This window comes from Delphinapterus leucas, chromosome 1 (assembly GCF_059928025.1).
Source record: "Delphinapterus leucas isolate spDelLeu-1000000601 "Yukka" chromosome 1, BTC_Dleu_Yukka2, whole genome shotgun sequence".
Lineage (NCBI taxonomy): Eukaryota > Metazoa > Chordata > Mammalia > Artiodactyla > Monodontidae > Delphinapterus > Delphinapterus leucas.
The window spans coordinates 134,938,685-134,965,359 of record NC_143129.1 but is presented as its reverse complement, the minus strand read 5'-3'; the positions used below and the strand labels follow the sequence as shown (position 1 = coordinate 134,965,359).

The 26,675-nt window shown below is 41.0% G+C and overlaps 2 protein-coding genes across 6 annotated transcripts in view; one reads left to right on the top strand and one right to left on the bottom strand.

The window, feature by feature from the left end:
• Positions 1-15,797, top strand: part of RAVER2 (ribonucleoprotein, PTB binding 2) — a 116,565-nt gene extending 100,768 nt beyond the window's left edge. For 2 of the 3 annotated variants that reach the window (XM_022581225.3, XM_022581224.3), the window contains exon 12: positions 13,264-15,796. In XM_022581225.3, coding sequence (XP_022436933.1) covers positions 13,264-13,410 — 147 coding nt within the window. In that variant the 3' untranslated portion in view covers positions 13,411-15,796. Of the gene's footprint in view, positions 1-13,263 lie in introns of all 3 variants that reach the window. The other variant, XM_089921476.1, reaches the window with a different exon arrangement.
• Positions 15,784-26,675, bottom strand: part of JAK1 (Janus kinase 1) — a 139,168-nt gene continuing 128,276 nt past the window's right edge. For all 3 annotated transcript variants that reach the window (XM_022581222.3, XM_089921463.1, XM_022581220.3), the window contains 9 exons: positions 25,607-25,758; positions 22,994-23,144; positions 22,777-22,871; positions 21,517-21,709; positions 20,634-20,758; positions 20,084-20,256; positions 18,333-18,450; positions 17,969-18,079; positions 15,784-17,221 (listed from right to left, as the gene is read on the bottom strand). In XM_022581222.3, coding sequence (XP_022436930.2) covers positions 17,126-17,221; positions 17,969-18,079; positions 18,333-18,450; positions 20,084-20,256; positions 20,634-20,758; positions 21,517-21,709; positions 22,777-22,871; positions 22,994-23,144; positions 25,607-25,758 — 1,214 coding nt within the window. In that variant the 3' untranslated portion in view covers positions 15,784-17,125. The remainder of the gene's footprint in view (positions 17,222-17,968; positions 18,080-18,332; positions 18,451-20,083; positions 20,257-20,633; positions 20,759-21,516; positions 21,710-22,776; positions 22,872-22,993; positions 23,145-25,606; positions 25,759-26,675) is intronic.

Sequence of the window (26,675 nt, the reverse complement as noted above, 5' to 3'; positions counted from 1 at the left end):
ACGTAGTCAGATGTTGAGCCCCTCTATTGTATTTTTCAGTTTAATTCCTGTATTCTTCAGGTCTGTGGTTTCTGTTTGGTACTTTTTTATATGTTCTATCTCTGTTGAAATTCTCACTTTGTTCATCCATTGTTCTCCTGAGTTTAGCGAGCATCTTTACAATCGTTATTTTGAACGCTTTATAGAGTAAATCATTTACCTCAATTTCATTAAGGTCTTTTTCTGAGGTTTTATCTTGTTCTTTCATTTGGAACATATTCCTCTGTTTCTTTATTTTCCTTGATTCTCTGTTGGTTTCTATGCATTAGATAAAATATACACCTGTCTCAGTCTTGAAGGAGCAACCTCTTGCAGGTGATGAACTTTATCATTCAATCCTGCCCTAGCTCTTGGTTGTCTTTTGAACCTATGATTGTCCAAGCAGCCTACTTTATTCTTAGTGGCTCCCAGAAGTTGAGTGTGCACCAAGACCTGTCAGTGTCCCCAAGGGGGGATCTTAGTCAGCACCTAAATTCAGGCTGATTGGAAGCCAGACCTTCAGGCAGCAGTTTTTAAAATATGCAGATATGCCTGTTTCAGGGGAAGACTAGGAGATGGGCATTCATCTCCTCCCTCTGCAGTGAGCCCTGTGGCGATAGCCAGTTAAGAACTGTTTGTTTGCTGCCATCCCATTGAAACTATGAACACAAGCCCTGCTGGCCACCAGAGCCAGGCAATCAAGGGGTATCCGATGGGCAGCAGCCACAAAACCCGGGGTACCAGATATGTGCCCTTTCTCAGAGACACTGGTGACCTCGGGGAGGCAGAGGAGAATATGAAGGGGGCACCTGACAGCCTCCACTTTGGAGACTATTTCAGGAGGCCCCTAGATGTGTGTTAACTTAGATGTCTGCCCCTCAGGTTAAAGTTTAAGATAAGGAAATAGGTCTCTTTCACAGAAACACTGGACGCTCTTCAGTTGACTGCCTCTGCACGAGGCCCTGGGGTGGATGAGTCTGTGGAGCCCTTTAAGAACTGTTTCTCAGATTGCTATAGCCTTGTGGATCTTGTGGATACAAGCCCCCTTGGATTTCTAAGCTAGATATTTTGGGGGCTTGTCTCTCAGACACAGGTCTTATAAGTGCCAACCAATGTTCATAGCAGCACTATTTACAATAGCCAAGACATGGAAGCAACCTAAATGTCCATCCACAGATGAACGGATAAAGAAGATGTGGTACATACGTACAGTGGATTACTACTCAGCTATAAAAGAACGAATGGACCTAGAGATTATCATACTAAGTGAAGTAAGTTAGAGAAAGACATATACCATATGATACTTATACGTGGAATCTAAAATATGACACAGGACTTCCCTGGTGGTGCAGAGGTTAAGAATCTGCCTGCCAATGCAGGGGGACATGGGTTCGAGCCCTGGTCTGGGAAGGTCCCACATGCTGCGGAGCAACTAAGCCTGTGCGCCACAACTACTGAGCCTGTGTTCTGGAGCCCGTGAGCCACAACTACTGAGCCTACATGCCACAACTACTGAAGCCCGCGTGCCTAGAGCCCGTGCTCCACAACAAGAGAAGCCACCGCAGTGTTAGAAGCCCGTGCACCGCAACGAAGAGTAGCCCCTGCTCGCCGCAACTAGAGAAAGCCTGCACACAGCAATGAAGACCCAACACAGCCATAAATAAATAAATAAAATTAAAAAAAATATATATGACACAAATGAATCAGTCTATGAAACAGAGACTCAGAGACATAGAGAATAGACTTGTGGTTGCCAAGGGGGAAGAGGGGTGGGGGAGGGATGGATTGGGAGTTTGGGAGTAGCAAATGCAAACTATTATATACAGAATGGATAAGCAACAAGGTCCTAGTGTATAGGACCTAGGGGATTATATTCAATATCCTGTAATAAACCATAATGGAAAAGAATATGAAAAAGAATATATATACACACATATATATGTAATAACTGAATCACTTTGCTGTATACCAGAAACTAACACAGTATTGTAAATCAACTATACTCCAATAAAAAGTAAATTTAAAAATGTTGAAGTGCCAGATTGGGGTTCAAACCTTTCACTTCTCAGGAAGATGCTCAGGGTTGTGAATTCCCTCCCAATCGTGGGTTGCTGCTCTGAGGGTGGGGTTTATGGTGAGATAGTATCTCAGCCTCTCCTACCCATTTTGATGTGTGTTTTTTTCTCATTTGCTCACTGTGTAGGAGTCACTTATCTAGTTTTTTGGTTTCTTTCAGAGGAAATTGTTCCGTATGTAGCTGTAGATTCGGTGTGTCTGTGGGTGGAGATGAGTTCAGGATCCACCTGCATCACCATTTGAACTGGAACTGGGTGGAGTCTCTTGCACCCATCAACCCAGTTTTAACAATTTATCACCTCACAGCCAGAGTCCTTTCATCCTCACTCCGACCCATGCCCTTTCTCATTATTTCAGAGCAAACATCAGATATATTTAGATACTTTATTACCAGGAAAAATTTTGATACAGGAGTTAAAACCAAATTCTTTGCTAATCTGTTTCACTTTGTGAAGCATTCCTTTAAATGTTATGTGAAGAAGGATTTTACTGGATTGTCACAATAGTAGACCACATCGAAATGAAGTACCAAGATAGATGGATTTGTGATTTTCAGTCTTCTGTCATCCTTTTGTTTTTTTAAAAATTTCATTATTTTCTCCAGCTTTATTGAGGTATAATTGACAAATAAAACTGTAAGTTATTGAAAGTATACAGCAATATACTGATATACATGTACATTGTGAAAGGGGTCTCCTCACTGACTAAATTAATGCATCCATTAACTCTATTCATGAAAACATGTAAGTTTTACTGTCTCAGCAAGTTTTAATTGTACAACACAGTGTTAACTACAGTCACCATGTTATAAATCAGATTTTCAGACCTTATTCATCTTATAACTGAAAGTTTGTACTATTCTAACTTTGTACTATTTCCCCCACCCTCTAGCCACTGGCAATCACTTTTCTACTGTTTCCATGAGGTTGACTTTCTCTTTTTAAAAAAATTTCATTTAGCATAATGCCCTCCAGTTTCATCCATATTGTCACAAATAACAAGATTTCCTTCTTTAAGGCTAAATGATATCCCACTGCATGCATGCACGCATGCATGTATGTACATATACACAGGGAAATGCAAATTACTATACACACACCACATTTTCTTTATTTTCTTCATCCATTCATCTGTCGACACTTAGGTTTTCTCCATACCTTGGCTCTTGTGAATAATGCTGCTGTGAATGTAAGAGTACAAATATCTCTTCAAGTTAATGATTCTGTTTCCAAAGGCAATCAGAATATGCTCCGAAGTGGGACTGCTGGATCATACAGTAGTTCAATTTTTAATCTCCATACTGTTTTCCATAGTGGCTGTACAAGTTTACATTCCAACAAACAGTGCACAGGGCTCCCTTTTCTCCACATATCTGCCAGCATTTGTTATCTCTTGTCTTTTTTATAAGACTTCCTAACAGGTGTGGGGTGGTTTTGATTTGCATCTCCCTGGTGATTAGTGAGACTGAGTACTTTTTATATATCTGTTGGCCAGCTGTATTTGTTTTTGGAATAATGTCTATTTAGGTCTCTTGCCCACTTTTAAATTGGGGCCTTTTTGGCTGTTGTGTACCAAGAATATTTTGGCTATTAATCCCTTAACAGATATGTGGTTTGCAAATATATTCTCTTATTCCATAGGTTGAATTTTCATTTTGTTGATGTTTTCTTTTGCTGTGCAGAATCTTTATAGTTTGATGTAATCACACTTGTTTATTTTTGCTTTTGTCACCTTTGCTTTTGCTGTTAAATCCAAAAAATCATTGCAAAGACAAATGTCAAGTAGGTTATTACCTGCTATGTTTTCTTATAGGAGTTTTATGGTTTCAAGTCTTACATTTCAAGTCTTTAATCCATTTTGAGTTGACTTTTTGAGTATTTTGTAAAAGTGGTCCTGTTTCATTCTTCTTCATGTGGCTATCCAATTTTCCAAACACTTTTTCTTGAAGAGGTATCCTTTCCCCATTGTATGTTCTTGGCCCCTTTGTCATAAATTAATTGACCATATAGCACGAGTTTTATTTCTGGGGTCTCTATTCTGTTCCAACGATCCGTGTGTCTGTTTTTATGACTGTATCATACTGTTTTTATTACCTATAGCTTTGCAATATAATTTGAAATCAGGAAGAATGATGCCTCTAGCTTTGTTCTTCTTTCTCAAGATTGCTTTTGCTACTTAGGGTTTTTTCAGGTTCCAATTTTTAGGATTATTTATTTCTACAAAAAATGCCATTGGAATTCTCATAGGGATTGCATTGAATCTGTAGATGGCTTTGGGTAGTATGGACATTTCAATAATATTAATTCCTCCAATCCATGAACACAGAATATCTTTTCATTTATTTGTGTCATCTTTCCTACAGTTTTCAGTGTGTAAACCTTGGTAAAATTTATTCCTAAGTACTCCTAATTTCTTTTTTGGATAGCTCATTGTTAGTGTATAGAGAAGCAATTGATTGTTTTTTTTTTGTTTTTTTTTTTTTGCGGTACGTGGGCCTCTCACTGTTGTGGCCTCTCCCATTGCGGACCACAGGCTCCAGATGCGCAGGCTCAGCGGCCATGGCTCACTGGCCCAGCTGCTCCGCGGCATGTGGGATCTTCCTGGACCGGGGCATGAACCCGTGTCCCCTGCATCGTCAGGTGGACTCTCAACCACTGCGCCACCAGGGAAGCCCTGTATATTGATTTTGTATCCTGCAACTTTACTGAAATTGTTTATTATTTCTAACAGTTTTTTGGTGGATTCTTTAGGGTTTTCTAAATATAATATGTCATCTGCTGACAGTGACAATTTTACTTCTCCCTTTCTAATTTGGATGCCTCTTATTTCTTTTTCTTGCCTCACTGCTCTGGCTAGGATTTCCAGTACTATGTTAAATAAAAGTGATGACAGTAGATATCCTTGTCTTGTTCTTGATCTTAGAGGAAAAGCTTTCAGCATTTCATCATTGAGTATGTTGTCATCTGTGGGTTTGACACATATGGCCTTTATTATGTTGAGGTACAGTCCCTCAATACCCAGTTTGTTGAGTTTTTATCATGAATGGATGTTGAATTTTGTCAAATACTCTCTCTGTATCTATTGAGATGATGATATGATTTTTATCCTTTATTTTGTTAATGTGGTGTATATCACGTTTATTGATTTGTGGGTGTTGAAACATACATGTACTACTGGAATAAATCCAGTTTTTTCATGGTGTATGATCCTTTCAAACTATTGTTGAATTCAGTTTGCTAATATCTTGTGGGGATTTTCGCATCTATGTTCATCAGGAATATGGGCCTGTAATTTTTTTTCTTGTAATGTCTTTGTCTGCCTTTGGTATCAAGGTAAAGCTGGCTTTGTAAAATGAATTTGGAAGTGTTCTTTCCTTTTCTGTGTTTTGGAAGATATCAAGATGGATTGGTATTAACTTGTCTTTAAATGTTTTGTGGAATTCACCAGTGAAGGCATCTGTCTCTGAACTTTTTTTGTTGGTAGGTTTTTGATTACTGGTTCAATATCCTTACTAGTAATTTGTTCAGATTTTCTGTTTCCTCATGATTCAGTCTTGGTAGGTTGTTTCTAGGAATTAGTCCATTTCTTCTAAGTTATCCAACTTGTTGGCATATAAGTATTCATAGTGGTCTTTATGGTCTTTGGTATTTCTGTGGTATCAGTTGTAATATCTCCTTTTTCATTTATACCTTTATGTCAGTTCTTTTTCTTGGTAAGTCCAGTTAAAATTTTGTCTAGTTTATCTTTTTAAAAAACCAGCTCTTAGTTTCATTAATCTTTTCTGTTGTCCTTTTAGTCTCTATTTCATTTATTTCCACTCTTATCTTTGTTACTTCCTTCCTTTTGCTAGCTTTGAGCTTAGTTTGTTGCTCTCTTTCTAATTCTTCCAGGTGTAAAGATAGCTGTTCAAGATTTTTTTTCTTCATGTAGTTATCACTATAAACTTCCCTTTTAGAACTGCTTTTGCTGCATTTCATAAGTTTTGCTATGTTTTGTTTCCATTTTCTTTTAGCTCAAAGTATTTTTTTTTATATCTTCTTTGATCCATTGGTTATTTAGGAACATGTTGTTTAATCTCCACATATTCGTGAACTTTCCAGTTTTTGTCTTGCAGTTGATTTCTACTTTGATACAATCATGGTTGGAAAAGATGCTAGATAGGGTTTCAATTTTTTAAAATTTATTAAGACTTGTAGTCTAACATATGATCTATCCTAAAGAAAATTCCATGTGCATCTGAGAAGAATGTATATTCAGTTGCTGTTGGATGGAATGTTGTGTTATGTCCTTTAGGTTCATCGTGTCTAACATGTAGTTTGCTGATTTTTCTGGCCAAATGATTCATTGTTGAAAGTGGAGTATTCAAGTCCCTTGATATTGTATTGCTATCTTTTTCTCCCTTCACAATATTTGCTTTATATATACTTAGGTGCTCCTGTTTTGGGCTTATATTTACAATTGTTACATCCTTTTGATTAATTGACCTCTTTTTAACATCATTTTTTTTTTTTAAGAAAGATACATATTTTTTTTTTACATCTTTATTGGAGTATAATTGCTTTACAATGGTGTGTTAGTTTCTGCTTTATAACAAAGTGAATCAGTTATACATATACATATGTTCCCATATCTCTTCCCTCTTGTGTCTCCCTCCCTCCCACCCTCCCTATCCCACCCCTCTAGGTGGTCACAAAGCACCAAGCTGATCTTCCTGTGCTATGTGGCTGCTTCCCACTAGCTATTTTATACGTTTGGTAGTGTATGTATGTCCATGCCACTCTATCTTTGTCCCAGCTTACCTTTCCCCCTCCCTGTATCCTCAAGTCCATTCTCTAGTAGGTCTGTGTCTTTATTCCTGTCTTGCCCCTAGGTTCTTCATGACCTTTTTTTTTTTTCCATATATATGTGTTGGCATATGGTGTTTTTCTCTTTCTGACTTACTTCACTCTGTATGACAGACTCTAGGTCCATCCACTTCACTACAGATAACTCACACTTCACTACAAATACTCAATTTCACTTCTTTTTATGACTGAGTAATATTCTATTGTATATATGTTGCACATCTTCTTTATCCATTCATCTGTTGATGGACACTTAGGTTGCTTCCATGTCCTGGCTATTGTAAATAGAGCTGCAATGAACATTTTGGTATATGACTCTTTTTGAATTATGGTTTTCTCAGGGTATATGCCCAGTGGGACTGCAGGGTCATATGGTAGTCCTATTTTTAGTTTTTTAAGGAACCTCCATATTGTTCTCCATAGTGGCTGTATTAATTTACATTCCCACCAACAGTGCAAGAGGGTTCCCTTTTCTCCACACCCTCTCCAGCATTTATTGTTTGTAGATTTTTTGATGATGGCCATTCTCACCGAATTGACCTATCTTTGATAATGACCTTGTCTCTTGCTACATTTTTTAACTTGAAGTTTATTTTGTCTGACATAAGTACAGCTACCTTTGCTTTCTTTTGGTTTTCATTTGCAAAGGATATCTTTTTGCATCCCTTCACCTTCAGTCTGTGTGTGCCCTTTAAGCTAGGTGAGACTCTAAGTCAATGTATAGTTTGGTTTTGATTTTGTTTTGTTTTGTGTTGTTTTTGCGGTACGCGGGCCTCTCATTGTTGTGGCCTCTCCCGTTGTGGAGCACAGGCTCCAGACGCGCGGGCCCAGCGGCCGTGGCTCACGGGCCCAGCCGCTCCGTGGCATGTGGGATCTTCCCAGACCAGGGCACGAACCTGCGTCCCCTGCATCAGCAGGAGGATTCTCAACCACTGCGCCACCAGGGAAGCCCTGGTTTTGATTTTTATTCATTCAGCCACTCTGTCTTTTGATTAGAGAATTTAATCCATTTACATTTAAAAAATTTTTTATTGTAGTTGATTTACAATATTGTTAGTTTCAGGTGTATAGCATTGTGAGTCAGTATTTTTGCAGACTATACTCCATTATAGGCTATTATAAGATAACGGTTATAATTCCCTATGCTTTACAGTATATCCTTGTTGCTTATCTTTTTTTTTTTTACATTTTATTATTTATTTTTGGCTGTGTTGGGTCTTTGTTGCTGTGCGCGGGCTTTTTCTAGTTGCGGTCAGCAGGGGCTACTTTTTGTTGTGGTGCACAGGCTTCTCATTGTGGTGGCTTCTCGTTGCGGAGCATGGGCTCTAGGCGCTGGGCTTCAGGAGTTGTAGCTCGCAGGCTCTGGAGCACAGGCTCAGTAGTTGTGGCACACGGGCTTAGTTGCTCTGCGTCATGTGGAATCTTCCCAGACCAGGGCTCGAACCCGTGTCCCCTGCACTGGCAGGAGGATTCTTAACCACTGTGCCACGAGGGAAGCCCAGCTTATCTATTTTATACCATACCCCTAACTTACCCCTCCTCCCTTCCCTCTCTCCTTTGGTAACCAGTTTTTCTGTATCTGTTAGTCTGTTTCTGTTTTGCATATACATTCATCTGTATTATTTTTTAGATTCCATTTGTATATTGGTAGTATTTGTCTTTCTGACTTATTTCACTAACGATAATATTCCCTAGGACCATCCACATTGCTGCAAGTGGCAGGATTTTATTCTTTTTTATGGCTGAGTAATATTCCATTGTATGTACATACATACTTACATACATACATATATATATATATATATATATAGTCACATCTTTTTAATCTAATCATCTGTTGATGGGCACTTGAGTTGCTCCCATGTCTGGGCTCTTTTGATTTTTCTGGCCAAATGATTCATTGTTGCTGCTATGAACATTGGGCTGTATGTAACTTCTTGAATAGGCATTTTCATTTTTCTCCAATATATACCCAGGGAGTAGAATTGCTGGATCGTATGGTAGTTCTTTTTTAGTTTTTTGAGGAACCTCCATACTGTTTTCCATGGTGGCTGCACCAACTTACATTCTCACCAACAGTGTTCGAGGGTTCCCTTTTTTCTACATCCTTTCTGACATGTTATTTGTAGACTTTTTGATGGTAACCATTCTAACAAGTGTGAGATGGTATCTCGTTTTTTGGGTTTTTTTTTCTTTTTTGGCTGTGTTAGGTCTTCGTTGCTGTGCGCGGGCTTTCTCTAGTTGCAGCGAGTGGGGGCTACTCTTCGTTGCATCGTGCACGCTTCTCGTTGTGGCTTTTCTTGTTACGGAGCACAGGCTGTAGGTGCGCGGGCTCAGTAGTTGTGGCTTGCGGGCTCTAGAGCACAGGCTCAGTAGTTGTGGTGCACGGGCTTAGTTGCTCTGTGGCATGTGGGATCTTCTCGAGCCAGGGATCGAACCTGTGTCCCCTACACTGGCAGGCAGATTCTTAACCACTGCGCCACCAGGGAAGCCCTTATTGTTTTGATGTTGCATTTCTCTAATAATTAGCAATGTTGAGCATCTTTTCATGTGCTCTTTTATCCGTATGTCTTCTTCAGAAAAATGTTTTTTCAGGTCTTCTGCCTATTTTGTTGATTGGTTTTTTTTTTTTTTTTTTTTTTGCTATTGAGTTGTATGAGCTGTTTGTGTGTATTTTGGATATTAACCCCCTGTCGGTCACATCATTCACAAATTTTCCCTCCCATTCTGTAGGTTGTCTTTTCATTTTAATGGTTTCTTTTGCTGTGCAAAAGCTTTTAAGTTTAATTAGGTCCCATTTATTTTTTTTTTGGTTTGTTTTTTGGCCTTAGGGACTGATTCAAGAAAATACTGCTATGATTTATGTCAGTGTTCTGCGTATGTTCTCTTTTAGGAATTTTATGATTTCCATTCTTATGTTTAGGTCTTTAATCCATTTTTGAGTTTATTTTTGTATATAGTATGAGAGAATGTTCTAATCTCATTGGTTTACACGTGGCTGTCTGGTTTTCCCAGCAACACTTGTTGAACAGACTGTCTTTTCCCCATTGTAGATTCCTGCCTCCTTTGTTGTAGATTAGTTGACTATAGGTGTGTGGGTTAAAGTAATGTAGTTGTGGATTTACTATTGCCATTTTGTTAATTGTTTTCTGGTTGTTTTGTGATTTCTCTGTTCCCTTCTTCCTCCCTTGCTGTCTCTGTGATTTGCTAATTCTCTATAATTGTATGCTTTGATTCTTTTCTCTTTTACATCCCTACTTTAGGCTTTTGTTTTGTGGTTACCATGAGGCTTACATAAAACATATTATATATATATATAATATATAATAGTCTATTTTAAGCTGATAACTTCAAATGAATACAGCTCTGCCACCCCCATTTATTTGATGGCACAGTTTGTACCTTTTTACATTGTGTATCCATTGACAAATGTTGGTATAGTTTTTTTTTTTTTGTCAGAGTTTTCTGAATTTAAGTATATATTTATCTTTACCAGTGGTTTCATACTTCCATATGTTTTCCTGTTACTAAAGAAAACTAAGCCTCCTTCCATGTCAGTTTGAAGAACTCCCTTTAACATTTCACGTAAGGCTGGTCTAGTGGTGATGAACTCCTTCAGCTTTTGTCTGGAAAACTCGTTTTCAATTCTGAAGGACAACTTAGCCAGGTACTCTTGGTTGGCAGTTTTTTTCTTTTAGCACTTTGAATATAATTTATGTGTCTCATTGTGGGTCTCTTTGGATCCATCTTGTTTGTTACTCTCTAGGCTTTCTGGATCTGGATGTGTGTTTCCCCAGATTAGGGAAGTTTTCAGACATTAATAGTTTGAAAAAGTTTTCTGCCCCTTTATCTCTTTTTCCTTCTGGGACCTCTTATTGGTCCATTTGATGGTGTCCCATAAGTCCCTTAAGCTATCGTAACTTTTATAATTATTTTTCCTTTTTGCAACTCAGATGGGATGAATTCCGCTAACCTGTCTTCAAGTTTGCTGATCCTTTCCCGTGATTGATCTAGTCTGATGTTGAATCCCTCTACTGAACTTTTCAGTTCAGTTACATTCAACAATTCTGTGATTTCTATTTGGTAGTTTTAAGTATTTTCTCTCTCTATTCAAATTCTTTGTTCATTCATTGCTCTCGACCTGGGTGAGCATCTTTACAACCATTATTTTGAACTCTCTCAGGTAAGTCACTTTGTTTTGTCAAGCTCTGCTTTGGATATTTATCGTGGCCTTTTGCTTGAAACATTATATCTTCATTTCTTCCTTTATTGGTGTCTGTGCATTATATAAAACAGCCACCTCTTCCAGTCTTGGATGGTCTCTTGTAGGAGATGGTCGTTCAGCCCAGCCTGAGCTCTTAGTTGTCTCTCAACCTTTTGTGACTGTCTGAGCCTCCTTCTTTGCTTTTAGTGGCTTTTTTAGAGGGTATGCTAAGACCTGTCTGTGTATCCAAAGGCAGGGACTGCAATTAGCACCTAGATGCAGACGGATTAGAACCTGGACCCTGAGGCTGCAGCTGAGAAAGTATGTATTGACGGTTAAGCCCTGTCCAGGGAGAAAAGTAAATGGGCATTTTTTTTTTCCCCTGTTCCCTTCGTGCTGAGCACAGGTGTACAGTCACCAGGGCGTGGTGGGAAGGGAGCTCCTGCACCCATTAAGAACTGTATTTATTTTTGTTTGCTACAGCCCAGTGGAATTCATGAATGCAGGCCCCAACTGGCTATCAGAGCCAGATGACCCAGGGACTATTCCATGGGTGTCAGACATGGTAGAGACGTGTACAAGCTCCTTGCAGGGAGATACTAGTGACTGGAGTGAGCTGGAAGGAGAAGGTGGGAGAGGTGTCCTTTAGCTTCCCCAGTCTCTGGGGAAGATTGCTGCTGCTCCTAGCACCTGCTAGATTAGGAGCCCGGCCTTAGGCAGCAGCTTTTAAAATGTGCAGATGAACTTCTTTCGGGGGAGGACTGGGAGATGGGCAATTCTGCCTGCTCCCTCTGCACGTGGCCCTGAGGGGACAGTCACAGTGCGTGCTGTGTGCCCATTAAGAATGCTTTTTTATTATCTATAGCCTTGTGGATCTCACGAACACAAGCCCTGCTGGCTTTCAGAGCTAGGTATTTTGGGAACCCATACCTCCAGTGGGAGTCTTAAAAGTTGGAGCACTAGATGTGGAATCCAAACCCTTCACTCCTCAGGGAGAAGCTAAGAATTGGGAATTCTCTCCTGATGCACGGTGCTGTGCCAGGGTTGGGGTGTATGGTGAGACTGTATATTGGCCTTTCCTACCCATTTTGGTGTGGGTATTTATTTTCTCATTTGTTTAGTATGTAGGAGCTGCCCAGCTAGTTTCTGGATCTCTTTTAGAGGGAACTGTTCCAGGTATAGCTGTACATATGGCACATCCATGGAAGGAGGGGAGCTCTGCTCTGGAGCCTTCTTGGTCATCTCTACCTTATCCCTCGTCTTAACATGGATGACTGAGAACTGCTTTGTCTACAAGGGCAGACAGACTCATCATCTGTCCCCTCTGAAGTTGAAGCTGGTTTTAAAAATTGTGGCCATTGTCGGTTCACATACTATTGTAATTTTAATTGTAATGTGAGAGGGCTCTTCTGCATTGCTAGAAGCTTTCCTTATGAGTCATTCTACACTCGTGTATCGTAAGTTACATAATTCTTCAGTAAGTTTGTCACACAGTATTTATACAAGCTAAAACAGAGGAATTAGGTGGTCATAGGGCTGTGCTACATAATCTGATTTAATGTACTGTGACTACTTGTGAGGAACATTTTGGCCCTTCTTATCATGAACACTTGTGGACTAAAGTTTGAGTTCATATTGCTCTCTAGAACGTTTCACTAGCTATTTTGTTGACATCATTTGCTAGTTTTCATACCTACTGGTTTATTCTTCTCTTGCCACATCTTTTATTACTAGATGAACTTAACATCTAAGTTGATATGCAGTTCAATTCCTTAGCCATGCTCCTTCCTCAGAGGAATACTGGTATCCAGTACTGGTATTCTGATTCACTGGGGTTTAACTATGTACAAACAGCAGAAGCAACTATAGTGTCACTTTTTCTTTCCTGAAAATGTGGGGAGTAGGGGAGAGACGGCCTTAAGCTGGTTTGTATTTTTCAGAAGTTCCACAAGTGATTTTGGTATAGAAATTTTTTGTGCAGTTTTTTTGATAACTTTGTTATTTATCCTGCTATTCTGTTTTTACACCAAACCACAGTAGAATTGCTTTTCTTATAAATATCTTTAACAAACCAATTTTAATTTAGATTTTAGCATTAGTTATGGTTTCTTTTTCTAATAGGTGTCATCTTTAAGAAATGAAAAGCGAGGCTCATCATATCTCGTCTCTGCCCCAGAAGGTGGTTCAGTGGAATTTGTTGACCAGCATTCTCAGGGCACAGGAGCATATTACATGGAAACCTACTTAAAAAAGAAGCGAGTGTACTGAGTTAAGTTCTCTCCTTACAAACTCAAGGTTCTTTGCAGTATCTCTGCTGTTCATTGCTGCCTTAACTACATTCAAACTAGCCATATCCTTTAAATACGGGTTTGTAATTTCCCAGAAGGAACTGTGTTGTGCAGCAGGCAGAATTGCCAAATTAAAAAAATAAGTAGCAGTAAGAAGAGACATCAATTGAGGACATATTCCGCTAGAATTAGATGCATCTTAATCAATGTGATATTAACTTACAGTCCATTGGAGAAATTAACATGTTCCAATATTCCTTGTTTAGGACTGGGAATAATTTTGACACCACATATAAAAGTTTGAAGCAATAAATGGGAAACATTCTTGTTTCCTGGGCCTTAGAATAAATTTCTTTTTTTTTTTTTTTTTTTTTTTGCGGTACGCGGGCCTCTCACTGTTGTGGCCTCTCCCGTTGCAGAGCACAGGCTCCGGACGTGCAGGCTCAGCAGCCACGGCTCACAGGCCTAGCCGCTCCGTGGCACGTGGGATCTTCCCAGACGGGGCACGAACCCGTGTCCCCTGCATCAGCAGGCAGACTCTCAACCACTGCGCCACCAGGGAAGCCCCAGAATAAATTTCTTATAAGCCAGTGTGCATTCCAGTTTATCGATACTTTCCCTAGAAGTAATCTCATTTCAGATTTTTAGAATTTTTCCTAGAATTACAAGAATGCAAGTACACAATGCAGTGATTGGTAATGTTATAAAGATGCTCTACATATAAACTTAATTATTACCCCCACACCAGTCATACAGTATAAAACTCAAACACAGTGACAGTGACATCCAAGGTATACACTACTACAGATGCTTTACTCTTAAAATGTTATTAACCATTTATACCTCTTGTGAAAAACACAAGGTTGTTTTTTCTTTTGAAGTAGCTTTGCTGATCTAATTTCAGGGACTGGCAAACTACTCCCTGCAGTCAAAAAACAGTCCTCCAGCTGTTTTTGTACTGCCTGCAAGCTAAGGATGATATTTTTTACATTTTTAAATGTTTGGAGGAAAAAAATGTATGACTTGAAATTCAAATTTCAGTGTCCATACATAAAATTTTATCGGAACACAACCATGCTCGTTCACTTACATATCATGTATGGCTAACTTCTGTGCTACAGTGGCAGAACTGAGTGGCTGCAAAGCCTAAAATATTTACTATCTGGCCCTTTATAAAGTTCACAGACTCCTGATCTGATACCCTTAATTCCCTAATCCTTTTACTTCACACGTACAAAAAGACCTTTAACTTTTACAACAGATTTGTAAGTGGCAAGGAACAATAGGTTTCTGTGTCTTAATTTCATAGCATAGTGATGATTCATCTACTAGAACAGGGCACATTTTGGTCATCAGATGCCCTATTTCCACAATATAGTAAAGCAGTCAATCCTGCCCTTTCTGAAGGAGTGTTATGGAGTAACAGTATTTACAACCATTTTGAGATAATAAGCTATACCTCACTCTCTGCTTTGTCTATTATTCTTTTTCAGTGTGTTTGTTAGGCTGAAAAATTATCAGCTATTTAACCCAATTTACTTTTGAAAGAATTGTGTTTATTGCATATAACTTTTGAATCACCGTTTCCTGAAGACCTTGGTATTAAATGCATGAGAAACCCTTTTGCTATCTAGAAATTTCTAAGTTTGTCCCTTGTTATGAGACATTAATTGATGATGTGGAGTTTAGGGGGGGGTCTCAGTGATCCTAGTCTTTTTGAAATAAGATCATTACATATCATATTTAGGGGACTTATTGACTATGATAGAAGGTTTCTCTCCTGTTTTAATTATGAAGTTTAAAATTGGTACACATGTTGTATGATTTGTAAAGAATTTCACTTGGTCTAATGTATTGCCTATGTTAACTTCTATTGGCAAATGACAGCTAGAAAGTTAAATTATTAGATAATTTCTAGTAAGTATACTACCTATAAATAAGTGATCGGGACAGGCATCACTCAGTTGTGACTCAGCAGATGAATAATGGGTGCTCCATGCTCTGCACTTCTTCCCATTTTCCTGTTGCACTGAGCTTCTTCAGTGCTTTGTCACACCTCTATGACAGTACAAATAGAAGAAAGGGAAGATGGTGAATTTTAAAAATGTAAGCAGGAAGAGGTTGAAAGAACTAAAAGGTATTTTGTGTTAGCAAGTGTGGGTCTGCCACCCATACTGGCCTGTGCCCCATTATTGCTGGGACACAACAGATAAGTACAAATCAAGTGGTGTTAGTAATAAGGATCATTACCAGTGCTCTCCCCACCCCCAGCCTATACTGTTATTTTTCTATGTAAACAAATTGTTTGAAATGCTTTGAAAATGAACTCTTAATATTAAAAGGCACATGCATGTGAAGTCTCTAGTATATTTATTTGTATAAAGAGTAAACAAAGTGCATGTAGGGTGGCCACAGGTTTGACAGAGATCTTGGTGATGTAGGGTTACTAGACAAATTTGAATGGCTGTTGCCATTGAATCAATACACAACTCTTTTTCAGGCTCAAAGATGAAAAATAATGGTATCAAACAAATGCTAGACAGCATGAACAAAAAGTTTTCAGACTCCTGGTCAAAAAGATCTTATGGTTCACAATGAATCAGAGATTTGACATTTTTGATTACCCAGCTACCTCCAAGCAAACTGAAAACTGCCTAGTGGATCCTGAACTCCACAGTGCTTCTAGCTGGGTCTTTCAAGTTTTGCGCGATAGGGTGATGGTCAAAATAGTGATCGACTCTTGTAGATGGATGGTAAGTACTGAAACACTAAGAACAGTGCAATGTACATGGTATACATGCATTCAGCATCCAAAAAACAATGCTGGCACAGCTTGCCCCAAAGTGGTAGAGTTATAAAAGGATACACGTTGACATTTCTGAAAAGCAGGTATAACAGCATCCAGGTTCTTGGAATCAATTCTGATTAAAGGTATACTGTTTAGGGAAGCACTGGCACAGGTTTAGTTCTCAAGAATCAACATCATGCAGCAAAGTATCTATTCCACAGCTGCCCCCCTGGGTATGACCAGTTTTCTCAAAAATGGGTTCCGCTGGTCACCCACCCAAGGGGACAGGAGCTAAGCCACTGCAGAAACAACTCAAAGTTTATGTCCTACTGTTGACAGGGATACACTCATCTTTTTGTATAGCAACAACAGTATACTAACTGGTATGTAATATTTCAAGAATGTTTCATCTATCACTGTTTAGATATTGAAATTTGAGGGCATATTAGAGTATTGGCCAAGTCCATCAATCTTTATCTTTGATTTATGTGCCAGAAAAACATTTCACATCAACTGGCAGCTAAGAAAAAGCAATCATCTTGAGACTTTACTTTGGTCAGCTCCTCTTGTTTTGAAAAATCCCATTCTGGTACTCAATTGTGATAGTAAACTAACCAGATGAAACAGTGGTATATTCTTTCCAAAAGGAGGAGTGCTTAAGTGCTTTCTAATATTTTGGTTGTCATTATTTGTCACTATGTTACTGGTGCCAAATTTAAAGAGGAAGTACTTACACATATTAAGCACCACACAGTGTGCTTTATACGAGGATACGTACCCCAGTATCTTTTTAGACAGAATACAAACTTTTTCCAGTTAGAACACTTTTTTTTTTAAAATGGCTTGGGTATTGGTTGGGGGTAGGAGGACTTGATACACAGTAGAATTTAAATGTTATTCATGCTTCTTATTTTAGAAGCGCTTCAAATCCCTCAATAAGGTTCTGAAAGGTTGTCCGAATGGATGGTTGGAATTCCCAGCATTTTCTCATAAGTTGATAAACCTGTAAAAAGAAAAAATAACAACAGTAAAAATGTTTAGGAGCTTTTTTAAAAAATTATAGAAACACCAAGAAGAACATAATTTTGAAAACGTGAATGACTTCCCTTAATAAGTAATACTAGAAAACAAGAATATGTGAATAACTTAAAATACAGAAAATGTGACACATCTATAGCTCATAAATAACATTTTAACATTCGAGAAGCTCATGACTTAACTGACCTTGCAAAAAAATCCAGGTCATTAATTACTATAAACCAGTTTAAGGGTGAAGTTATACCTCAGTTTAGATTCCAAATTTCCTTACCGGCTGCTTCATTCTTTGGCTTAAACATACTATTCAGTACATCTTAAATAGTCTACAGAATTAGTCTTAAAGGCTCAGTTCAGTTAGAAATACAGAAAACTGGATGTCACAATGCTGTGATAAGTGGGATAAACTTACACACAAAAATGCAATTATATGTATTTGTCACAGGAAGGCTACACCAACATATGCTCCTTTAGGGTGCTCACTGTGTTGAGCCTACTTCTGAAGGGAATCCCTTGCTTTGAATAAAACTTGTGGCTGTCATCTGCCCCAAAGATGATTTTCTCAGATATCTTATCTGAAATTCAGCTTCTGAAAACTATTTTAAAAGAGTTTTCTCCTCATTCCTGCTCCCCCACTCCAATCCCATGCTGGATAATTCAAGCAGTGAAAACAGTAAAAACTGAGTTTTATTACTGTGAAATGGCCCATAAATACCTCTTCTGGACAGTTAGGTGGACAAGGCAAACGTTTTCCTTCTTTTAATGTATTCACAAGTCTTGTTACTGTCATCTGGCCATGAGTTGGGCCTATCATTTTCAGGAACAACTATGTAAAATAAAACGAAACAAAATATTTTACTTTGTACATATTTATGTAAACACCAGATAGATTACAGTAAAATTTCTAGAATTGGAAATTAAAACAACAAAAAGGCTTTAAAAATGAAAAGTCCAAGACAATTTTCCTTTCCATTATAACACACTGATTGGATTCCATTTAAGAATGAAACTTACAAAGCAGAAGGATGGACACATTTTAAGTGGGTGCTAGATTCAAACGAAGGACAAGTAAGACTTACCGCCATGGGACTGGAATCTGAATCACAGTAAGTAAGCAGCTCATGCAGAGTTACTCCAAAAGACCAGACATCAGAGGCGATATAAAACTTACACTGAATTAAACATTCTGGAGCATACCTGAAAGAAAGCAGAACTTGAAACTTCATTTCCTGGGAAGGATATTCCAAAAAGCATTAGAGTCACTCAGAAAAATCAGTGCTCTGGTTTTTCTTAGAATTTAATATTCTAAGACATTTAAGTGTGTATTATGCATCAGTCACACATAGGCCGCTGTGGTGCACATCTGATATGTGGACAATACCCCTATAGGCTCTCATTACACATTTGCTCCCAAACATCAGTCAGACTAGTCTGTGCTCCTCATTTCGCAGAGCATAGGCTCTCCATGGGGAGGGGATGGGGCGAGGAGGTGATGACGACAGGCCCGGGCTTCATTTGCCTGCAAGCTCAGATTGAGTCAGCGGTGAATTACTGCCCAGTCCTCTTCCAATGTCAGCTGTTTTGGTGAATGATACCCAATTGCCTGAGCCAGAAACTGAGGCATCCCCATATCCAGTCTGAGAAATACTTCTCAAACCTCCCCACTTCTAAACCCCACCATCGCTGTCCTAGTTCACACCATCACTGGCTCTGGCCAAATCAGACTCCCTGGCTCCAGTCTTGCTCCTCTCCTTCCCACAGTGATCTTTTTAAACAGAAGTCCCTGTCCTTAATCCCCCGAACAGCAACCCAAGGCTCTTGGGATGGAGTCCCAGCTCCATAACTCAGCATCCAGAGCATTGCCTTGGCAACCGCTGAGACCTCCCTTCATGAACCAGCCACACGGAGCTGATTCCAGTTCCTAGGATAACCACTGCTCTGTCTCACTCTTGCCACCATACATGCTGTCTTCTAACCATCTTTACAAACCCCCAGCAATCTTTTAAGGCCTTATTTTAAAAGAACTTCCAGAAAACCAAGCCTGAACCCTTTTCTGGTTATGGTACCACGAAATTGGCTGCCTCACCCATTAAATTCTAAACTTGGTTGGCTTGTTCACCCTTGTTATCTCTAGTATCTGGCACAAAGCAGGGCCTTGATACATATTTCTTTAATGAATAAATGGAGGTTTGGCCTCCGTGGGTGGAAGAGGCCCATGTCGTGTCCATACAGGATGTACCTCGTGGTGCCAGTCAGTTCTACAGGACAGCGCAGAGTGGAGACTTCAGCAGCTTCCCCCTTGGATAGTGTTCCAGGCTGAGAGGGGTCAAAGTCAGGGGGTGGCCCACCAACCAGGACACTCTGGTGATTCATGAGAAGATGGCCAAGCTTCTTATGGGTTTTTGCTCTGTTATGTCCAGGCTCTACCTGAATCTGCCAATGCCCACTCGTCACCTCCTTCCTGTCATCTTCCTGCCCCCTCCTCCTACCTGCCCTCCAGACTTCCTCTGCATGGATGTGATTACTCCAGCTGCTAACAGTTTTAAGAACTGTGTCAGAGGAATGCCTTCTCCAGCCAAGATGGAGATGCTGGGCGTTGTGAGATTTCTTCCTTGGAAGATGTTGTCCTATGAAGCTCAGGCATTTCTGCGAGTTGTTTTCAGTAAAACAGCTTATAAGATGTTTCTTGAAGGCAAAAATCAGTCAATTCCAAATGATCTAAGTCTTTTTCTAATCTGGACTAATAAGAGACATTAACATAGCTAGAAAGGACCTATCAGAACAGTGGAAACCCTATAAAGCACTGATGAAATCTGTTTGATTCAGTTACCAAAACACAGGGCTGTCCCGATCGTCCTTGACTGTGTAGTACTCCTTATCAGTTTCAATGGCTTTGGTTAGACCAAAGTCCCCAATTTTCACTTGGTGTTCACTCTCAACAAGGACATTTCTTGCTGCTAAGTCACGGTGAACGTATTGCCGAGAACCCAAATAGTCCATCCCCTGAGGGAGAGAAGAAAAGGCAGAGCACATTGCTGAAGGTCAGTTCAGATTGGATTCTGTATCTACCACTTCATAACAAAAAAACATATATATATGTCATTTCATTCACATACCACTTCTTTTGTTTTTACTTCTTTGCAAAAATAGTTAGACCAACCTGATTCCAAGAAATACACATTAAAGAAACCATATTAACAAATCAGTTCACTTTCTTAGCAGAGGCTAATTTTCAATCCAAATCATGCAGAACAAAATAAACTCAGTACAATTATTGGAAATTATTTTCTACTTGCAGCCTAATTACAAACCAATTACCCAGGACAGAGTGCCTGATTTATAAATTTTTACCAGGCTCTTTTTTTTTTCTTTCTTTTTACCTTACAAATCTGAACGGCATATTTTAACTGCTGTTTGAGGTTAATTTTGTTCTTATTCTTTGGAAGATACTCCTTAAGACTTCCTGAAGGCAGAAATTCCATGATGAGCTTAATACCGTTTCCTCCTGTTTAGAAAAAAGACACGAAAAAACAAAAAAAACATCAGTATTAAGGTTGCCAAATGAAGGAACTGTGGGAGTGAAGGGCACAGGATCTGGAGACAGAGGACCTGAATCACAGGCAAGTTGCTTAACCTCGCAGGTTTGAGAGTCTTGGGATCCTCAGCAGTGAACAGGGTACCTACCCTAGGGTCGTCAGCGCTCACTGAGTCAACAGTGTTCTGCAAACCACTAGGCAAATGATGATTTTTAAAAATTATGAGCCACATCATCTCACTAACAATTTTAAAATATAATACATGAGTATTGTACTGGCTTGTAAAAAAGATACACTTATTAGTAAACACTACTTGCCACCGTGATTTAGAAAACTAGAAAACGAAGTACCCTGCTTAGTGCTGGATCAAAAGAACAGGGAAAGGGGAGGAGTGGGCATCAGTTTCATCTGGTTTCTGTGCCCTCGTGTGCAAATATCAGGACAGGGGAAGTCCAATCCCCAGTGTGGGTGTAGGAACAGCCAAGAGAGACAATGCTGGAATCAACCCCCGCCTGGCGCGGGGGAGGCTGGGCAGCTTTCCCAGGAGCTCTGCAGCTGCTCAGGGTTCTGACAGTGCATGCTGCTTCGAAGCCCTAGAGCTCCGGGGGCCATCAGCTAGCACTCAGGCAGCCTAGATGAGGCCAAGGGCACTGCCTGCTCAGCACTGGCCTTCATGACCCCAGATAGTCACTCAGTCTTTAAACCAACCCAACTTTGCACAACATACCGTCTTCTGTGCAGATGCCTTTATACTTCACAATGTTCTCATGATAAAGGTTTCTTAAGATTTCAATTTCCTTCTTCAGATCAGCTATGTGGTTCCCTCCGCTCTCAGGCTTCAGGGATTTGACGGCCACCTGCTCCCCTGTATTGTCCCCCTCAGGGTCATACCTGCAGAGCTCGACCTTCCCAAAGTGGCCCTGGAGGGAAAGATACACGTGCTTGAAAAGAGAAGCCCCGGCCTGGGCCAGCAGGACACACTTCAAAGATGAGCCTTGCTCCTCGTGCTGTTCCCCTGAAGGCAGGGGTGCACGCACAGTCTGACCCTGCAGGCAGCAAGCTCCTACCTGGGCTCTTCCCCACTTGGCTTACCTGCCATTCCTTCTATTACTGAGCTAAGACAAGAAAAGGATCAAGTGACTGGTGAACCAACACATCAATCCCAATTTCTACGAAAGTGTAACCCAAAAGGAAATGGAGGTTATTTCTGGACATGCAGGACAACCTCGACATTCTTTGACAGCCCTGGGTCCACGCTACAGGAGGCACCACAATGTGGCTACAAAGAGCAAGGCATGAGGAGTCTTTAGAAGACGTGGATTAGATCCCAGCTAAGCCACCTGCTAGTGATTCGAGCCTTTCGAGCCTGGTCACCCCACCTTCTGAGCTGGCTCCAGAGGTGCTCAATGTATACAGTGGTAATAAACCCTTGGGGATGCTGTGAGGAAGCAGGAACACTGTGCCTGTAGAATGCCAGCACTCGGCCTTGGCACATGGCGGGTACTCAAGGTGGCACAGCCTTTATTAACTACAGAAAATCTGTATAAAGATGCAAATTCCAGTAGCTTCTCTAGTCACATTTACTGTCAGGAAACTGCCATTCAAGGTCCAGAGGAAAAGCTAAAATTCTATTTTGGTGTTCTGTGAAATAAATCCATCCCTCATTTAAGCAGCCTCACAGGATACGTATTCCCAGAAAAGTCAGAGGTAGGGACTTCTCTATTTCCACCATATCTATATCCATCCCCCATGGATGGATCCCCCCCTTTTCATTCTCTTTGTCCCTTAGAGACCAAGTCTCCCGAGGGAGCTGATCAATGTCCTGTGGACAGGCTGCCACCGTGTGTCAAATGGAAAAACACACAATCCTAAAGAAAACACAGTAAGATGCTTTCTCCTATAAACTTTGACCCAAAATGAGAGAGAATGGAGAGCAGCTTTAGATATCCATAGAGGTGAAGTGGTCAGAGACTCGAGTATAACTTGCCTCTCCCAAGTCACGGATCCTCTTTAAGAACCGCTTTTCAAAATGTGTGGGATCCACTTCAGTTGCTGGCTTTTTTTCTGATACGATGTCTGGATCTAACAGAAGAGAAAAGAGAACATGTTAAAAAGGAGTGATTGCCCCTCCCAGGCTCCTTGTTATCCCTCCCTCCCCCGGGCATTGGCTGGTCTTGGTTAAACAGCTCAAGGCAGAGTCTTACTCTGCTCCTCCAGCTTATTGATGTCTCTCATGATGGCTCGGAAGAAGGGTCTCTGGTTGGGGTCGTAGTTCATGCAGCGGGTCATAAGGTCAGCTAGCTCCTTACAAGACGGGGTCACTGGCCTGCACCGGCTTTCATAGAACCTCTCTTTCTGCAAAGAAGTGGACCACATGAAAGAAACCAAAGGAACCACTCACAGACCTTTTAGCCCCAGGTCAGAAGGAGTTACCTAACAATCCCTAATTTAACTCCCAACAGCTTTGCTTAAAAGTAGACGTCATAAACGTGGGTGCTAATGCTGCCTTTCTCTAGCTGTGGGAAATCTTAGTCCTGGATACTAAAATAATCCGAATTCAAGGAAAACAGGCAGTATATCCCACCCAGTCCCAAATAAGCTGTATTACAGCAAAGTCATGCAACCTTCTGGAATATGATTTGGCAACATGTGTAGAAATCTTCAGATTCTTCAAACTCTCATTAATTGCAATTACTGAACGACTCAGAAATAAGTCAGAAACAAAGATTTATGTTTAAAGATATTCCCTGCAGAATTAGACAGAACATTACAAATTTGAAGACAACCTCAATGCCAAATATAAAATTAGTTAAATAAATCAGAGTTTAATGAAACAACTCTTACATCAAATTAGTAAAAACTGTAAGACTTATTTAATCGTATAGCAAAGTACTCACAACATTAAATGAAAAAATATACAACATAAAATGAAAAAATAACTAGCATGGTCCCAAGTTTGTTTAAAAAAGAGAGATATAAACAGACTGGAAGACAATATGCCAAAGTGTTAAATAGTAGTTAGGGGTGACCAGAATATAGTGATTAATAATTTCTTTTTTAAAAATACTTTTCTCTGTTTTCTAAATTCTCATCAACGGGGTTAACACTTTAAAATTCTGAAACGAATAATTGATGCCCTTTTAAAAAAATTAAGTTAATTTGCTACACTTTAGGCTCTGGTCTGTAGCTGACTCTCAAGGGTACTAGTTTCTCTTCTGGTCCCTGTGGGTCCTAGGGTGGGGTGGGGGCAGGCCCCAGAGGAGAGGAGGAAGACGGGTTGGAATTAAGGAGCTGAGAGCTCCCCCTGCCTTGGAGTGTCTCTCACTCTTCCAGGCTCCAGTAGAGCCAGGGGGAAAGGTCGCCCAACCCACCCAAGGGTGCCTGGGAGAAGAGACAGACCCTCCTTTATCAAAGGGACAGACCTTTCCTTACACCATCTCTGTATTCTGCTCAGTTCTGGGTACACAGAAGGTGCTCAGTAAATACTGACTGACAGCAAAGGGTATGCTGTTTTGTTTCCAAGGAAGTTAAAAATAAAATGACTCCCAAAAGCCCCAGCTGAAAATCCTAAATACAGATCTATGGATGTGATGGTTTCTCTGTTGGTTTTAGCTTAACTCCTCTTTCCCAAGTCCTGCACCATGTTTACCTGGCAAAAGGCTAACAGGTTAAAGGTTCTTTTGCCTCTTGGGTATCTCCTCCACGTGCACCCTCCACTCTGGATCCTCACTGCCACTTCCTGGTTCAGGCTGTCGCCACTGAGAGCCTCAGAGCAAGAGGCCTCTCCTCAGCCTGTCCATCCAACCACCATCCAGATGAACTGTGCCCAGTCTGGCCTCCGAGCACCTGGCTCCCCCACCCAAACCCTTCAATGCCCCACATCACCCCAGTAAAAATTCTGCAGCCTGGCATTCAGGGCCTCTATACAATCCGACCTCAAAGGACCCTTCCCACCTTTTTACCTGTCATTCCTCTCCACACTCCAGGCAAATGAAACTGCTCCCTGTAGACAACTGAAATGCCACCCTCCCTTGGACTTTGATCATTCCCTCCCAGCTCAAAGTGATGTCTGCCCCTCTAAAGACACAAGACACACCCTAATAATCAAATCAGTGAGTTGGGATCAGTGGTCCTTCACTCTAACTTTCACTGCTTTATCCCTTTGGAGTTACAGCCTCCACTAGCTTTCTGCAAGTGAACATGAGAAAGGGTCAGCTTCGAAGTTCTGCATTCTAGCTAAGGAACCCGGGCCTTGGGCCACCTGCATCTGTTACCTGACCTGTAAAACAAGGGTAATGACACTGCCCTACCCAACATGCAGGGCTCTTAAGGTGATGATTTCAGATATTATGTGTGGAATCCTTATCGCTGTTTTAGCCCAACTCTCCTCCTATACCCTAAGGTCCTCAAGGGTAGGCAAGGCCTGTGTCTGTTTCATTGTGAACCCCCAGCTTTAACTCAGGACAACGCCTGGTACACAGGAGGAACGCAATAAGTATCTGGGTGTTAATTTTGCAATGCTATAGCAATCTACTGAGCACATATTGTGTACCTGGGACTCTACACGCATTATTTACTTAATCTTCACAACAACCCTGCAAAGTAGGTATTATTTATTCCCATTTTACAGATGATGAAACCAAGGCCCAAGGAAATTAAGTAACATTTGCAAGGTCACACAGGCAGTGTAAGCTTGTGGAGGAGAGTCTATCCCGTGCCCGTCTCCTCCCACAATATGAGGCTTCCTGATAACTCCTGAGACACCCATGAGTGTCCAAGGGGTCCTCACTCAGCTCACACCCTGGAAAGCAACTCACCTCAATCAGTGTCTTGTCTTTCAAGGGGATCTCGCCATTGTAGCAGATCTCCCAGAGCGTGGTTCCAAAGCTCCACTTGTCAGCGGCCACACTCAGGTTCTTGGAGTCTTCAACACACTCAGGAGCGATCCATGGGATTCGTTCTATGCACTCTGGAAAAGACAAGAAAAATTTACAGATCAGTTTCTGCAATCACCTGGGGAGTATATCACTGCCATTGCAGCAAGAACTGGGAGTTAAGAAACTCTTTCAAGTAGTGTTTTCCAAACATGGACCATGGCTGCCCTGGTCCTGCAGGGAGTTTGTGAAAGGGGCGGTTTTCCAGGTCTCTCAGCCCTGGCCTTTCCAATGCATCTGTCTGAGTCAGGGCCTGCAGCTGTGTCTGTTTAACACAAACTCCCCAAGAAGGTCGTGTGAGTCAGTCTTTGAAGCTGTGGCCTCAGAAAGAGCAAAGCACCCCAGGGTGGAAGCCAACACCCTGGGGAGGGAGAACAGGGGGGCACATGGACAAAGGCTTAAGAAAGAGAGGCCGACAGATGCAGAGCGGGCACGGGCTTACCCCCATACTCTGCATATCGCCCTGCAAGGGCCCAGGGGTGCACTGGTATCCCACGTATGACCTACAGGTAGAGCATGACCTGTGCGGCACTGCTTCCAGTGTCTCAGCTCCCAGGTCTGCCCTCTCCTTTGGAGTCCTCAACTCATGATGACCTCATTCAAAGAGAAGCTGAAAGACCACAGCAATCGCTAAGGCGCCTCCCATACTGCTCACTAACTACAGTGGATTCCTTGTTTTGTTTTGTTTTGAATTTTTATTGTAGTTGCTTACAGTGGATTTCAAAACAAACACAGGTAGGACCCAGGTCCCACTCCTCCCGACACATCTCTGACCACCCCAGGCCCTTGGCCTCCCCTTGAACAAGGTGCTGCCCTGGCACCTTAAACACAGCTCCTTCATCGCAAGACCAGACCTGCCCCAGCTCAGTTGTGTTTCTCCTACTGCACAGTCAGCTCCTTGAGGGCAGGGACCAACCCTCGCATGCGTGACACCTCCCCTGCCCCCAGGGCT